Here is a 13911-nt window from a genome sequence, read left to right as displayed (position 1 = left end):
ATCTGATGCTCACATCTGATTGGATGAGCGCCTGTCAATCAACGCTCTTTAAACCAATCGCGTCACGCATAGTATCCAAAAGCATACGGTGGCGCTGAGGACTGCGAGTGTTTTGATGGAAGTGAATGATGGAAGTGTTTGAAATATTAACATAAAATATAGAATGAAATACTTCAAAAACATTATTTAAACATTGAAGACTCCAATTTTGTAATATTGCCCTTACAAAAGTACTTTGGTGGTTAGTATTATGGTAGTTTGATATTTCATAAAGACCAGCACTTTTGTGGGATGGGCTAGGAGTATTTTTCTAAGACACTTTGCCCCAATCTCTTTCTAAAACACTTACGTATTCATTTCATTGACCTATATTTGTTTAAATGGCAACCATATACGGTTATGGTTTGAGATTTTACCCCTATTTAAACCTCGGCCAGGCACAAGTCTCAAAGCCACATGGTTAACATTATTCATTTCTGTATTCTGGGATTCTTAGGGTTATGGTTTTTGGTTTAAACGCTTACCGTAGAAAACAACACTAAAATTTGAGAGTTAAGGAGCAAGAAAGCATGTGTCATCAGCCTTGACTGAAATAGAAGGGGAGAAAATTGGGAAACATGTTTGCTAGCAATTGCAAAAACCATTATCTTTCCCCTATCAGCGTCAATAAAGCTTAAATGACAACATGTTCCTCTCAAATGTGTGTAGGTGATGTAATTATTAGCTCTGAAGACTTCCAGTAATCTGTGATAGCTACAGTTTACACTAAGGGCAAAGAAATGTCACAAAGATCAATAGTTCACATTTGTGCGAAGAGAGTCTAATTGTGTTGTGCTACTGTTTGTTAGGTTAGGTTGTGCTGTATATGTGGTGAAGATGAGAAATAATTGACTGAAGCCACTCCGAAAATGCATGCTTGACCCGTTATTTATTGAGTAGCCTAAACAAGCAGGGTCGTTCGCTGCTCTGTTTTCTAATGATTAAAGCCTTTGCTAACAAATTTATACTGAATTTGTAATGTTTGTGTGATTATTGTAAGTGGTGCTTGCTGAGATGCAACCATTATTGAGTTAAATATCTTAACAATCCCCTAAGATTGAGAACTTAAGTGTGCAACTCAGCCTACAGGTGAATGTCAGCTTGAAACATGTATCTTGTTGATGAGACATGCAATTACTTTTTAAGTATGGAGGCCTTATATAGACACATTATGAGGCATACTATAACATGAAAATTATGTGCAATTAGCAAAATGTGCAATTAGCGAAAAGTCAGAATTTAAGAGAAATACTTACAATTTTGAGAAATAGATTCAATTAGGCAAAATAAAGCCACAGTCAGTTTAGATAAATTTGCAATTGTGACAAAATGAAAGTGTGAAAAGTGAGATAAAATTGCAGTGACGTTACTCTAAGATTGTATTTTCCTTTGCATGTACTGCATCTATACACATAATATGTAATTGAGTACACCAAATAATCTACAAAATGATGCAAACTCTTCTAACAAGAACATTTTAGAGGTTTTATTCAGCCTGCCTCCATTTAAACCTTGCATCAGTCCATGTTCCCCTAAAGCTTCGCTCCAAAGGTCATTGAACTTTTGGAGATACTTCTAAAACACTGTCAACATTATACAAATCCACCCACTCGCACTAACACAGAATCTTTATTTTTCTCGGAACCTGTTTAAAGCGAGGCCAGGTAAAACATTGTCGCTCATCTGGAGGGAAGCCATTCACACTTCGTTTCCAGACCTGATGAAGAAAAGGACAGTCTACAGATCAACAAACAGCCAGGGAATCAGTTTACTTAGTACTGAGACATCCTGATGTCTTATTACAGGACGCCAGCTGATAAGTCCGCTTCCAAGGTGTGTTGATTGGACGGCACATCAAAAAGGCATGAGATAATACTGAAAAAAATTAAAGATGGACACAGGAACCATACGCCAAAATACTTGTTCCTGGTGATAATGATGTGCTAATACAGATGACAGCCTTTCAGAGATAACATTCCCTTTATTCACCGCCAACATGCAAATTGAAAGTCTCAAGGCAACATATCTGCTTGACTCCAATTTCCCAGTTTGAACCCAAGCGGTTTATGGTCTTTGGGAACAACCACATCTGCCAGCAGTGGTAAATACAATTACAGAGCTGTGGAGTACACTGGATGTTTGCTTTAGCCGTCACTGACGAGGGGTGTTCCATCAAACAAACCTTTATTACAACCCCACAGGACATGCAGCGGAGCAACTCCAAACACCAGATGTGCATGTTCATCCTTCTAACCCAACTCATCGCACAGACACATACATATTCTCCACAGTACAACAATTGACTCTAGTGACACTTGCATTGTGGGTATGCTAGCACTTTTCCTTTTCTTGTCTTTTCATAAAAAAATAAATAAAAAAATAAACCTGGCTAGGCGTTCAATACTAGACTAACTGAGACTGGTCATGGCACTTGTATAGTGTTGTTGTTCTCTTGTTGGTCTGATGGCTTCTATTGTTCTCATTTGTAAGTAGCTTTGGATAAAAGAGTCTGCTAAATGATTTACATAAAGAATATAACAATTATGCCTATTTTATTTCATAAAAATTGATTGGACATTTCTTTAAACTGAGCTTACAGAAATTACTGTTGATGTCAAAACAAAAAACACCGCTATCATTCCAGGCTTTAATTGTGCAGAACATCAACATTGTTTTCAGATAAACGTTTCGATTTTAAATCCATTTTATAAAACATTCTAAAAGGTAAATAAGAGCATTCTGAAAAGTTATTTCAATGCACTATAAAATTATTTCTTGATGGTGCAAATAAAAGGATTATTTACAAGAAAATGCAATTTATGCCCCCCCAAAAAATCATGTTTAATTCAGTGTTGCTTGTTATTTCTTTGTAAAAATTTCTAAATATTTATTTCAAAGTAAATCCTACACCAAAGATCAATGCATGATAATATATATATATATATATATATATATATATATATATATATATATATATATATATATATATATATATATATATTTTTTTTTTTTTTTTTACAAAATATAAAATACATACATTTTTAAATTTAATTTAAGAAATACACAGCTGAATTTAATTCAATTTAAACTGTATTTAATTAATAAATTTTGACTCTTTACGTGGATTCAGACTTGAGGCAAGAGGAAGTAAAGAATAAAATAAAAAAATCTTGTGTTTAAGTTTTAAAACTTAGTGACTTGGTGAGGATGCAAAGATGTTATTCAACAAAACAACATCTTTGCTTTGCCTTCTTACTGATTTTTGTTGACATATCAATAAGCAATCAGTCTTTACACCAGAAATTGTATTTTTGAATTGATGAAATAACCCCATCGAGTTGATAAGCATGTTGGACTAGACTGAAAGTATTAAATATGTTGCAACAACAGTCAAATTCGGTCACTGCAATCAACAGTACTAGGAATAGCACATTATCATATTTAGTAAGTATGCAGCATGTACAGTGTGTCTTTTATTAACATTTTCGCTAATATGTTAATATGTTGCGACAATGAGATGCATAATAATATTGGGTCACGTATGAACTGGAATATGATAGATCCCACTATACATTGAAAATCAAAGCAAGCAATTATCAAAAGATGACAGTATAGCCCTGCGCATGCGCACTACCTCCTGACCGGTAGGCGGCAGTGAAACACCTGACATCCTATTGAAGCCACCACAAAAGAATCCACTCCATTCTGTTTCCAAAGTGCACTAGCCTTTTATGATCCTGCTGTATTAAACATTTTTCAGTAATGCTCAAAAACAATGTCCACGGCCTCTAAGGTGGTCCTGGGGTTGTCGATAGTGCTCACTATCAGCACCGTCGCAGGAGTTCATATCAAGCAGAACTGGGACAGGCAGGTAAAAACACGCTTGCCCTGCTAGCCATATGAACACCATGCCTTTATCATATGAGGCTCTGTTATTCATGTATTCATTCTTGTTTCCTGTAGTGTATAGTATGGATGTATGTATAGTATAGTATGTATGGAAACAAGTCGAGATGTGAAAGATAAATCTGTTTCGCTTTTTTATCTAATGCATTAAGTACAAAAAACATACTTTCCATATATTAACGGCAGTTAGTAGTTACAGATATTTTGGATCATTTGTTTTGTACGGAGAACTACTTTATTTGAACTTTGGCAGTTGTTTTTTGCATTTAGTACGTGTGTTTAAGCTGCCGTTATATAACAAATACCGTTTTGGTGTTTTATAAACTTACCATTAGCTGTACCTTTGATATTACATTAAAATATCACATCCGAGTAGCATAAAATGTGGAGTGTTTATTTGTAACCGCACGTCTGTCACATTCGCAGAGGCTGCGCGAGGGAGTTCTGCGGGATCTGGAGCGCGCGGAGCGCAAGCGCGAGAACCTGCGCGCTCTCGACGAGCAGATCCAACTGACCAGACAGCTCGTGAGCGAGCGCGACGGACGAGAGGCTGAAAGCGCGCCACCACACAATCCATAAACAGACTAGGTAGACTGCTACAACAAATTATTATTATTTTCTGCTAATTTGAAGTTCTATAACTGTTACTCAGGTTCTCTCACGATTTCAGCAATGTTTTAATAAGAGTCGCCACTGAAATACCGTGGTTACAATTTCCACAATGGTAAACTGTGGATACTGATCGACAGAATATACACAGAAAACGTACACTCACTGCCGTTCAAGAGTTTGGGATAAGTCAGAATAAAAAAAAAAATATATAATGGCTGCATTTTTTTAAATCAAAAACTGAAGAAAAAAAAAGAGAAAAATTTTGAAATATTATTACAAATTTGAATAACTGTTTTCTATTACAATATACTTTAATATATTTTATAAAAATAAAAAAAATTCTGATGCAAAGTTGATTTTTCAGCATCATAACTCCAGTCTTCAGTGTCACATGATCCTTCAGAAATCATTTTGATATACTGATTTATTATCAATGTTGGAATCAATTGTTTTGCGGTTTAATATTTTTTTGGAGCCTGTGATGCTTTTTCGGGATTCTTTGATGAATAAAAGGAGCAGCATTTATTCAAAATCGAAATATTTTGTAACTGTACAACACTGTTCTATTTTTGAAAGAAATTAATACTTTTATTCATCAAAGATATGTTCAATTAAAAAGAAAGTAAAAACTTGCATTGTTAGAAAATATTTATATTTTGAATAAATGCTGATCTTTTTAACTTTTATTCACCAAAGAAAATCACAGGTTCCAAAAAAATATTTAGTAGCAAAACAAATGATACCAACACTGATAATAAATCAGCAATTCTGAATGATTTCTGAAGGATCATGTGACACTGAAGACTAGAGTAATGATGCTGAAAATTCAACTTTGATCACAGTAATACATTTCGAATGCTCATCAAAACCTAAAAATGATTGTGATTATTCTGTCAGCTGTCCCAAGCGTCTGTCAAACTGTATCTAATCACTTCCTCTTATTCTTTAGATTAAAAAATGGACGCAGGGGACCAGAGGAGTCTCGCGTCCCAGGACGAAGAGACCATGTGCACGTCAGCCTCTGAGGGTCTGGAGGAGGGTGAGGTGGAGGGAGAAACTCTGCTCATTGTGGAATCGGAGGACCAGACGTCCGTGGATCTGTCTCACGACCAGAGCGGAGACTCTCTGAACAGCGACATCGGGGAGGACGGGGAGGGAAGCTGGAACGAAGACATGTCGTTCTACTGCGACAAGTGCCACAAATGGATCCCGGCCGGTGAGACGACCAACGAAAGGGGGCGACACATCTGACACGTGTGACTCGTGATGCATTCGTTCACTCAATAAAGACTCATCTGAAACAGTGCTTGTCTCAGAGCTGTCTTTCTTTTCTTTCTCCTCGTGTGGTTCAGCCCAGCTGCGTGGAGAGCAGCCGAGCTATCTGAAAGGAGACAACTTTTTCAAGTTCACCTGCTCGGACTGCGCCGAAGACCGGAAGGAGAGCTTTGAGAGGATGAGGCTGACCTGGCAGCAGGTACACAATCTGGAGCAACTCAAATAAATGAAACCATATTCAGTTAGCAAGACTAAAGTATCTGAAAGAACATTTCCGAGTCTGTTCTCAAATATAAATTGCTTGTGTAGACTTATGCAACATTACTTTAAATACAAATCTGATAATCAATTCTAATGAGATGTGATGCAATTCTGTCTCTGAATTGTTTGATATTATGTTTATAGGTGGTGATGTTGGCCATGTATAACCTGTCTTTAGAGGGCACCGGACGACAAGGTTACTTCAGATGGAAGGAAGATATTTGTGCTTTTATTAGTCGGCACTGGACGTTCCTGCTTGGTTCCAGGTGAGATTGAGAATCAAAAACCTTATATTTTGAATCACTCCAACCTGATTCTAAAAGAGAAATATCTTTACTTTTTATGATTAAACGCTCAGAAAAAAGACGTCCACATGGTGGAGCACCGTGGCTGGGTGTCTGTCTGTCGGCAGCCCAACGTTTTTCCGTTCGGGAGCGCAGGAGTTCGGAGAACCCGGCTGGTGGAAGCTAGTTCAGAACAGGCCACCTACTCTACGGCCCGAGGGGGAGAAAAGCTCTGCGGCTTCACTCAAAGCTAAAGGTAATAGTAGTTAACTGATATACTGTAGGTTTATTTAAAAAATTCGTCATAACAGAAGTAGCGAAAGATCGTTTTTTTTCTTTTTACATATTGTGACAAACATATTGATTACCTTCAGGTGTGTGAGGCTAATTGTTGATTGATTGCTGCTCAAATTTCTTTCAATAAACTACCCGTATTTTTCGGACTATAAGTCGCACCTGAGTATAAGTCGCATAAGTCCGAAAATACATCATGACGAGGAAAAAACATATATAAGTTGCACTGGACTATAAGTCACATTTATTTAGAACCAAGAGAAAACATTACCGTCTACAGCCACGAGAGGGCGCTCTATGTTTTCAGTGTAGACTACAGGAGCAGTGAGAAGCATAGAGCACCGTCTCATGGCTGTAGATGGTAATGTTTTCTCTGGGTTCATTTATCTCGGTTCATGTTAAATTAATTTTGATAAATAAGTTGCACCTGACTATAAGTCGCAGGACCAGCCAAACTATGAAAAAAAGTGTGACGTATAGTGCGGAAAATACGGTAGAAGTAGTAGTGACTATGTGAGATTTTCATTTTAGTAGCCGCTATTGGTAAATAACTAGAAGAATAACAAAATGCAGTAAATGGTAAAACCATTTGCGCTACAAACCAGGGTGTTTATGATTATGAGAATACCTTTTTAAATTATATGATATCAAATAACAGTTTGCATTATTAAAATGGATAACGGACTGTTTTCATGCAGCTTACACATTCATTTAAGCTAAAAATGGCCCCGTCCGCTCTTACATTAAAAATAATGTGGATCGAAGCCATCGTTTAAACGTGATAACATGGCTTATTGGTATCAGTGATTTAATATGTAAATGCATTTTTGTAATGCTGTAATTTTTCCTCTTTATAACATTTTTGGATCTACATGCTGTTTCTCCAGCTGTGTCAAAGCCGTCCCTGGACCCCATAATCACCGTGGAGGGTTTGCGGAAGCGTGGAAGTAGGAACCCAGTGGAGAACGCCATGCAGCTGAAAGAAAAGCGTTCCCGAACACAGGAGGCTAAAGAGATCCGGCGTGCGCAGAAGGAGGCGGCCGGGTTCCTAGACCGCAGTGCCTCATCCACACCTGTCAAACTGGGCAGTCGTGTGCGGCGGTCGGAGCCGTATCTGGAGAAGGGTGAAGTCATTGACTTTTCCTCTCTCAGCTCCTCTGACAGAACCCCGCTCACCTCTCCCTCCCCCTCCCCGTCGCCTGACTTCTCCGCCCCTGGAACGCCCGCCTCACACTCTGCCACGCCCAGTCTGCTGTCAGAAGCCGATCTCATCCCAGATGTCATGCCTCCTCAGGCTCTGTTCCACGGTGAGTTGCTGCACTTGCTAACTGAGCGAACAGCTGTTTATGACATGTTAGACGCCTGATAAGATGCTGACAAAAAGATGCCATAGACTTACCATGAGGGACAAAGGTTTACGCAGCCAGCCACAGAAGGCTTCGATGAATACGCAATATGAACGCGATATTGCGTAGCTTGTCAGTGATCTATGGCTCTGTCTATTAAATGCCGCTCCATTTGAAAGCAGGTGATGGTGATTTAGCGCTAATCACTAACCAGATTTACTGACTAGATGAGCATGATCATATCGTTAGATATATCGCCTAGCCCTACTTGTAACCACTCCAACTACCGTATTTTCCGGACTATAAGTCGCACTTTTTTTCATAGTTTGGCTGGTCCTGCGACTTATATTCAGGTGCGACTTATTTATCAAAATTAATTTTACATGAACCAAGAGAAAACATTACCGTCTCCAGCCGCCAGAGGGCGCTCTATGCTGCTCAGTTCTCCTGTAGTCTACACTGAAAACATAGAGCGCCCTCTCGAAGGTGTAGACGGTAATGTTTTCTCTTGGTTCTTGGATCTAAATAAATGTGACTTATAGTCCAGTGCGACTTATGTTTTTTTTTTCTCATCATGACGTATTTTTGGACTGATGCGACTTATACTTAGGTGCGACTTATAAATACGGTATCCTGTCTGTATGGTTTTATATATTGATCATTTATTAATATTTGGTAATAAACAGAATTTTTTTTTAGAGAGGTAGGCTTTGTCACAGCATTTTGTTTGTTGATTATGTTCATTGTGTTATCTTCGACCAGATGATGAAGAATTGGACGCCGAGGGCGTTATCGACCCCGGGATGGAGTATATTCCCCCTCCCAGCATGCCTTTGGCCACCGGCACCATCATGGTCAGGAAAAAGATACGTCCAGCAGAGCTGATCAAACAAGAACTGGAGAGTGAAGACGAAGAGCGGGGTAGAGATGGTGAGGAAGACGAGGGCCATGATGAAGGCTTATTGCCAGCGGGACGGGGGCGTGGCATTGAGCGGAGGAAGGTTCTCCAGGATAAAGGCGAGGGCTGTGTGTCTTCGCCCGCCCCGCGCTACACGTTCATCAGTCTTTACGAGGAGCGTATGCTGCTCCACAGGCTGGAGGCGTGTCCGCAAGCGCTGGCCGTCACGCCACAGGCCAAAAGACTGCATCGCAAGCTACTTGTGCGACAGGCGAAAAGAGAGCGAGGGCTCCCCCTGCTGGACGTGGATCAGGCTGTGAGCGCTACACTCAGCCTGGTGGGGGGCGTGTATGGGGCACAAGGGGGTTTGGCCAGCCACAGGACGAGCGGAGAAGGGAAATACAGAACCACCAGCCAGGACCTTCGTATACTTGATCGCTTTCAGGTAAGCCAGAAGGAAACATGTACAGTATGAATTATAACTCCTACTGAGAATCTCATGAAAAGTCTTGTTTTGCTCCTCAGTCAACAGCGACCGTAAGGAAAGGGTTCTATCAGTCCACGGTGTCATTCTGGCACAGGCTGATGGGTTCTGATGCCTGCATGGATCAGACCATCAAGAGTCCCTACACGTCCAGAGTGCTCAAGCCCTACATCAGGTACATGAACATCTGAACATTTACTCAATCTTAATAATTTAGGATTTGATGCAGCATGGAAAAAGGGATTTTCTTGCACTTTTGAAATATGCAAGTCTGTCCCGAAATGAAGCAAATTCTGTATATTTCAGGTTTGTGAAATGGATTTCTTTACATTCCAAAAATGTTAATTACTTTAGGAATTAAGAACCATAAACTGATGAGCAATCAGATTATAGAGAGTCATTAATTAATCATTGCATTGATAAAATAATACAAATAAATAGATAAAATATTATTCTATTTTTTTTAATGAAGTGCTTTCATTGCAGTGTTCATCTACTGTATGTTAAAAATCCGAATATATAACATTAATAATCTTACTGTTACCTTGTTATTTTTTTTTCTTAAACGTATGCATTCAGGTCAGTTTAGATAAGAACTTCTGTAACAATCTGTGGTTTCCAGGAGCAAAACATTCAAAAAGATTATTAAAATATATTTTGTACATATAACAATTGTGTGTATACTTATGTATATGTTTTCTTTTCTAAGAAGGGCCCCATATACTTCAAACTAAATCGAAGAACAAACTGATATGACGTCTTTTCAAACAAAATCAGGCCGAGACAAAGTTCGTTTCAGCAGTTCGAAACATCTCACCTAACTTTCTGGGGAAATTTTGGCTCCTAAAGGGCCCGACATAATTCAAGCGAAGTTCGTTTTCGTTCTTCGTTTCGTTGCAAAAAGAAGTTTGAAAAGGCTGAGGGACGGTATACTGTTAATGAACTTTACAACACCCCCACGCTGCTGGTGGCGGGATATACATTATTTTTTAAATACTTTTTCAACTTTATTTAGTCTGTAATGTTGCTGTTTGAGCATAAAAAAAGATCTGCAAAGTTACAAAGCTCAAAGTCCACTTCATAGGGAGATATTTTTTTCAACAGTAATCCCTTTTCAAAAACAAAGCACATAATCAATATAAACACACAACTTTGCAACTAGGGACGGAAATTGGGGTCTTCAGTCCATGCAGAACCACGCACACTTCAAATAAAGGACTGATTATTGTTATTTTGTAAAGCAAACATGATACTTGTCTCTGAACTACCGTACTTTTCAGACTATAAGTCACACCTGAGTATAAGTCGCATCAGTCCAAAAATACGTCATGATGAGGAAAAAAACATATAGAAGTCGCACTGGACTATAAGTCGCATTTATTTAGAACCAAGAACCAGGAAAAAAAAACATTACCGTCTACAGCCACGAGAGGGCGCTCTGTGTCTTCAGTGTAGACTACAGGAGCACTGAGCATCATAGAGCGCCCTCTCGTGGCTGTAGACGGTAATGTTTTCTCTTGGTTAATTTCTCTTGGTTCATGTCAAATTAATTTGATAAATATAGTCCACTTATAGTTCAGAAAATACGGTAATCATTTTTCTTTTGTCTATAATATTCTGACCATTGGTGCCCGTCTCACACCTAGATTTCCTACACTTCTTTATTTCATAGTTGTTGTGTTTATGCGGATATGCGCGAACGTCGCGAGTCATGTTTACATTAATCTACACCCCGCCTCCTGCTGCACAGGGGTGTCTGAATGTCCGGAAACAGTATACAGTCGCTCAGCCTTTTCATACTTTTTTTTGCCCCGAAACGAAGAACAAAAACGAACTTTGCTTGAAGTAAATCGGGGCCTTTATGCACACAAACTCTGCATTTATTTGATCACAAATGCAGTAGGACCACTAATATTTTGAAATATTATTACAAGTAAAATACCTTATTATAATTATAAAATGTAGTTTATTCCTGTGATGCAAAGCTGAATTTGCAGCATCATTACTCAAGTTTTCAGTGTCACACGGTCCTTCAGAAATCATTCTAATGTGCTGATTTGCTGTTCAGGAAACATTTAAAAAAAAGTTCAAAAGAATGCATTTATTTGAAATGCATACTTGCTGAATAAAAGTATTAATATTGTACTTTTGAAATAACTTAAGGTGTGCATCCTTAATGGCCAAGGTTTTCACAGATACCAAAACTAAGCTGCACCCATGTTAACCCATATATATGTTTCTGATAATGTGTATTATTGTGTGTAGGAGAGACTATGAGAGTCGGCCGCTGAAGCTGCGTTTGCTCGCAGAGATCCGTGCGTATCCTCACAGGAAGGACCCGTCTTGGGTCGCTGAACCTGACGCACCTTTAGACTATTGCTATGTGCGGCCCAATCACATCCCCTCTGTCAACTCCATGTGCCAAGAAATCTTCTGGCCTGGTAATCACCTCTTCATCCTGTCAAACACAGATTTGGGTGTGAAACTAGGTTCTGTAGGAGTCATGCGTTCGTTCTTCTGTTTATCAGGTATCGACCTGTCAGAGTGCCTCCAGTACCCAGATTTCAGCGTGGTGGTGCTTTACAAGAAAGTTGTGATCGGTTTTGGCTTCATGGTGCCGGATGTGAAATACAACGAGGCCTACATCTCTTTCCTGCTGGTGCATCCTGAATGGAGGCGAGCTGGTATCGCCACATTCATGATCTACCATCTCATTCAGGTGAGTCAGAAATAAATCAGCCACGTCGAGGTTACAAGCTTCGGTTGATACAGGAATCTTCCTTTCTCCTTTCTGTAGACCTGCATGGGAAAGGATGTGACCCTTCACGTATCGGCGAGCAACCCTGCCATGCTCCTCTACCAGAAGTTCGGCTTCAAGACAGAGGAGTACATCCTGGACTTTTATGATAAATACTACCCGGTGGACAGCAAAGAGTGCAGGCATGCATTCTTCCTGCGCTTGCGCCGCTGAGGAGCCTACACTTTGGGTTTTGTACATTAGTGTAACTTTGTCGTCATGTGACTCAGACGCCAGTCAGGCAGTGTTTGTTAGTGTCATCACATATAGTGTCGTATTTGTTGTGTTATGTCCTGTTTAAGGCTTAGGATTCGTTTTATATTTGGTTCAATGTTTGTTTTTCTGTAAACATACACCAGCATAACTCCTCCTGCATCATGAACACATAAACTATATTAGTTTTCCTTAGTTTAAAAAAAAAGTGTTTTTGTATTCACACAATTGCACAGATTAAAGTCACAACCTGTTAATTAAGTATTGAAATGTTTGATATTGTGTTGGCTCTTATTTTTTTATATACAATTTTCTGTCAAAAGTGCGTTCGGTAGTTTGCTACTAACTAAAAAAAAGTTATACACGGCCTCATAACTATAGCAATATGAATTAAGATTTTTAAAAATAGTTCTAAAGGTAAAAGAATAGCAGAGTCCGCACCACAGACAGGTGCATCTCAGTAAATTAGAATGTTGAGGAAAACTTCATTTATTTCAGTAATTCAGCTCAGTTTGTGAAATTTGTGTATTAAATCCAATGCACACAGACTGAAGAAGTTTCAGTCTTTGGTTCTTTTAATTGTGATGATTTTGGCTCACATTGAACAAAAACCCACCAATTCACTATCTCAACAAACTAGAATACTTCATAAGACCTGGAAAGTATGGTAATTTACTGTACATGTACTCAATACTTGGTAGGGGCTCCTTTTGTTTTAATTACTGCCTCAATTCGGCGTGGCTGAAGTTTCTTTGACAGTGGTCTTCAGCTCATTTGCATTTTTTTGTCTTGTTTCTCATCTTCCTCTTGACAATAGCCCATAGATTCTCTCTGGGGTTCAGGTCTGGGGAGTTTGCTGGCCAGTCAAGCACACCAACACCATGGTCATTTAACCAATCTTTTGGTGCTTTTGGCAGTGTGGGTAGGTGCCAAATCTTGACACAGTGTTTGATATAAGCAGGGTTTCCCATCCCACAAGAGTGACAGATGAGCTTATCCTAGAATGATGTAATGATCTAAGAATTGATCTAATAAGAGCATTTAATAGACTAATAGGAGGGATGATAATTTACGTGTAGTCTCAGACTAGCCTGCGGCTGTAGTTGTTGAGTCAGTGGAGACTCGCTCACCACACATGTGGCTTTACTGAGCGGTCGTACAATGCACACACAGACCCATCTATGAAAAATCCCAGCACATACTCATATTATTGTTAAATGATCACTTATCTGACTAGCACTGAATTTTGTAGAAGTCATATCTGTAGTACCTGTCCTTCTTCAGTAGGGGGCAGTCTTTGAGCAAGTCTCAGAGCCACTGGTGCTCCACAGTGCAGACAGAACCGGGCAAAAGGATCCAAAGGGTGATGACTCTGGCACTTTGGACATCTTCAGAAAGATGAATATTAATATAACTAATGAATAATGAATATAAACGTAGAAAGCTCACCCAAAGTCCTTGGCTCACCTAAGGAAATCTGTCTCTCTCTGGATCCGTGATAT

At 39.2% G+C, this 13911-nt stretch overlaps 2 protein-coding genes across 2 annotated transcripts; both read left to right on the top strand.

The window, feature by feature from the left end:
- The first annotated feature begins 3725 nt into the window (after positions 1–3725).
- LOC113065125 (protein PET117 homolog, mitochondrial) lies at positions 3726–4532 on the top strand. The gene is made up of 2 exons (XM_026236323.1): positions 3726–3910; positions 4372–4532. Exons 1-2 carry the CDS (start codon positions 3815–3817, stop codon positions 4522–4524), a joined length of 249 nt encoding a protein of 82 aa, XP_026092108.1. The 5' UTR covers positions 3726–3814; the 3' UTR covers positions 4525–4532.
- A 977-nt stretch (positions 4533–5509) lies between these two features.
- On the top strand, positions 5510–12683 carry LOC113065123 (cysteine-rich protein 2-binding protein-like). Its single transcript, XM_026236321.1, has 10 exons — positions 5510–5773; positions 5910–6031; positions 6238–6359; positions 6452–6633; positions 7559–7978; positions 8780–9360; positions 9441–9574; positions 11665–11840; positions 11928–12118; positions 12197–12683. Exons 1-10 carry the CDS (start codon positions 5515–5517, stop codon positions 12368–12370), a joined length of 2361 nt encoding a protein of 786 aa, XP_026092106.1. The 5' UTR covers positions 5510–5514; the 3' UTR covers positions 12371–12683.
- The last annotated feature ends 1228 nt before the right edge of the window (positions 12684–13911 follow it).

Source organism: Carassius auratus, chromosome 47, assembly GCF_003368295.1.
Source record: "Carassius auratus strain Wakin chromosome 47, ASM336829v1, whole genome shotgun sequence".
NCBI lineage: Eukaryota > Metazoa > Chordata > Actinopteri > Cypriniformes > Cyprinidae > Carassius > Carassius auratus.
The sequence above is the reverse complement of the archived record's forward strand: the minus strand, read 5'-3'. Positions and strand labels throughout refer to the sequence as shown.

Bases quoted from the DNA above. Each gene is read 5' to 3' on its own strand.
- LOC113065125 (XM_026236323.1), top strand. From the start codon at position 3,815: ATGTCCACGGCCTCTAAGGTGGTCCTGGGGTTGTCGATAGTGCTCACT. The intron at 3,911-4,371 runs GTAAAAACACGC...TCACATTCGCAG, and splicing joins AGCAGAACTGGGACAGGCAG to AGGCTGCGCGAGGGAGTTCT.
- LOC113065123 (XM_026236321.1), top strand. From the start codon at position 5,515: ATGGACGCAGGGGACCAGAGGAGTCTCGCGTCCCAGGACGAAGAGACC. The intron at 9,575-11,664 runs GTACATGAACAT...TATTGTGTGTAG, and splicing joins GTGCTCAAGCCCTACATCAG to GAGAGACTATGAGAGTCGGC. The intron at 11,841-11,927 runs GTAATCACCTCT...TCTGTTTATCAG, and splicing joins CCAAGAAATCTTCTGGCCTG to GTATCGACCTGTCAGAGTGC.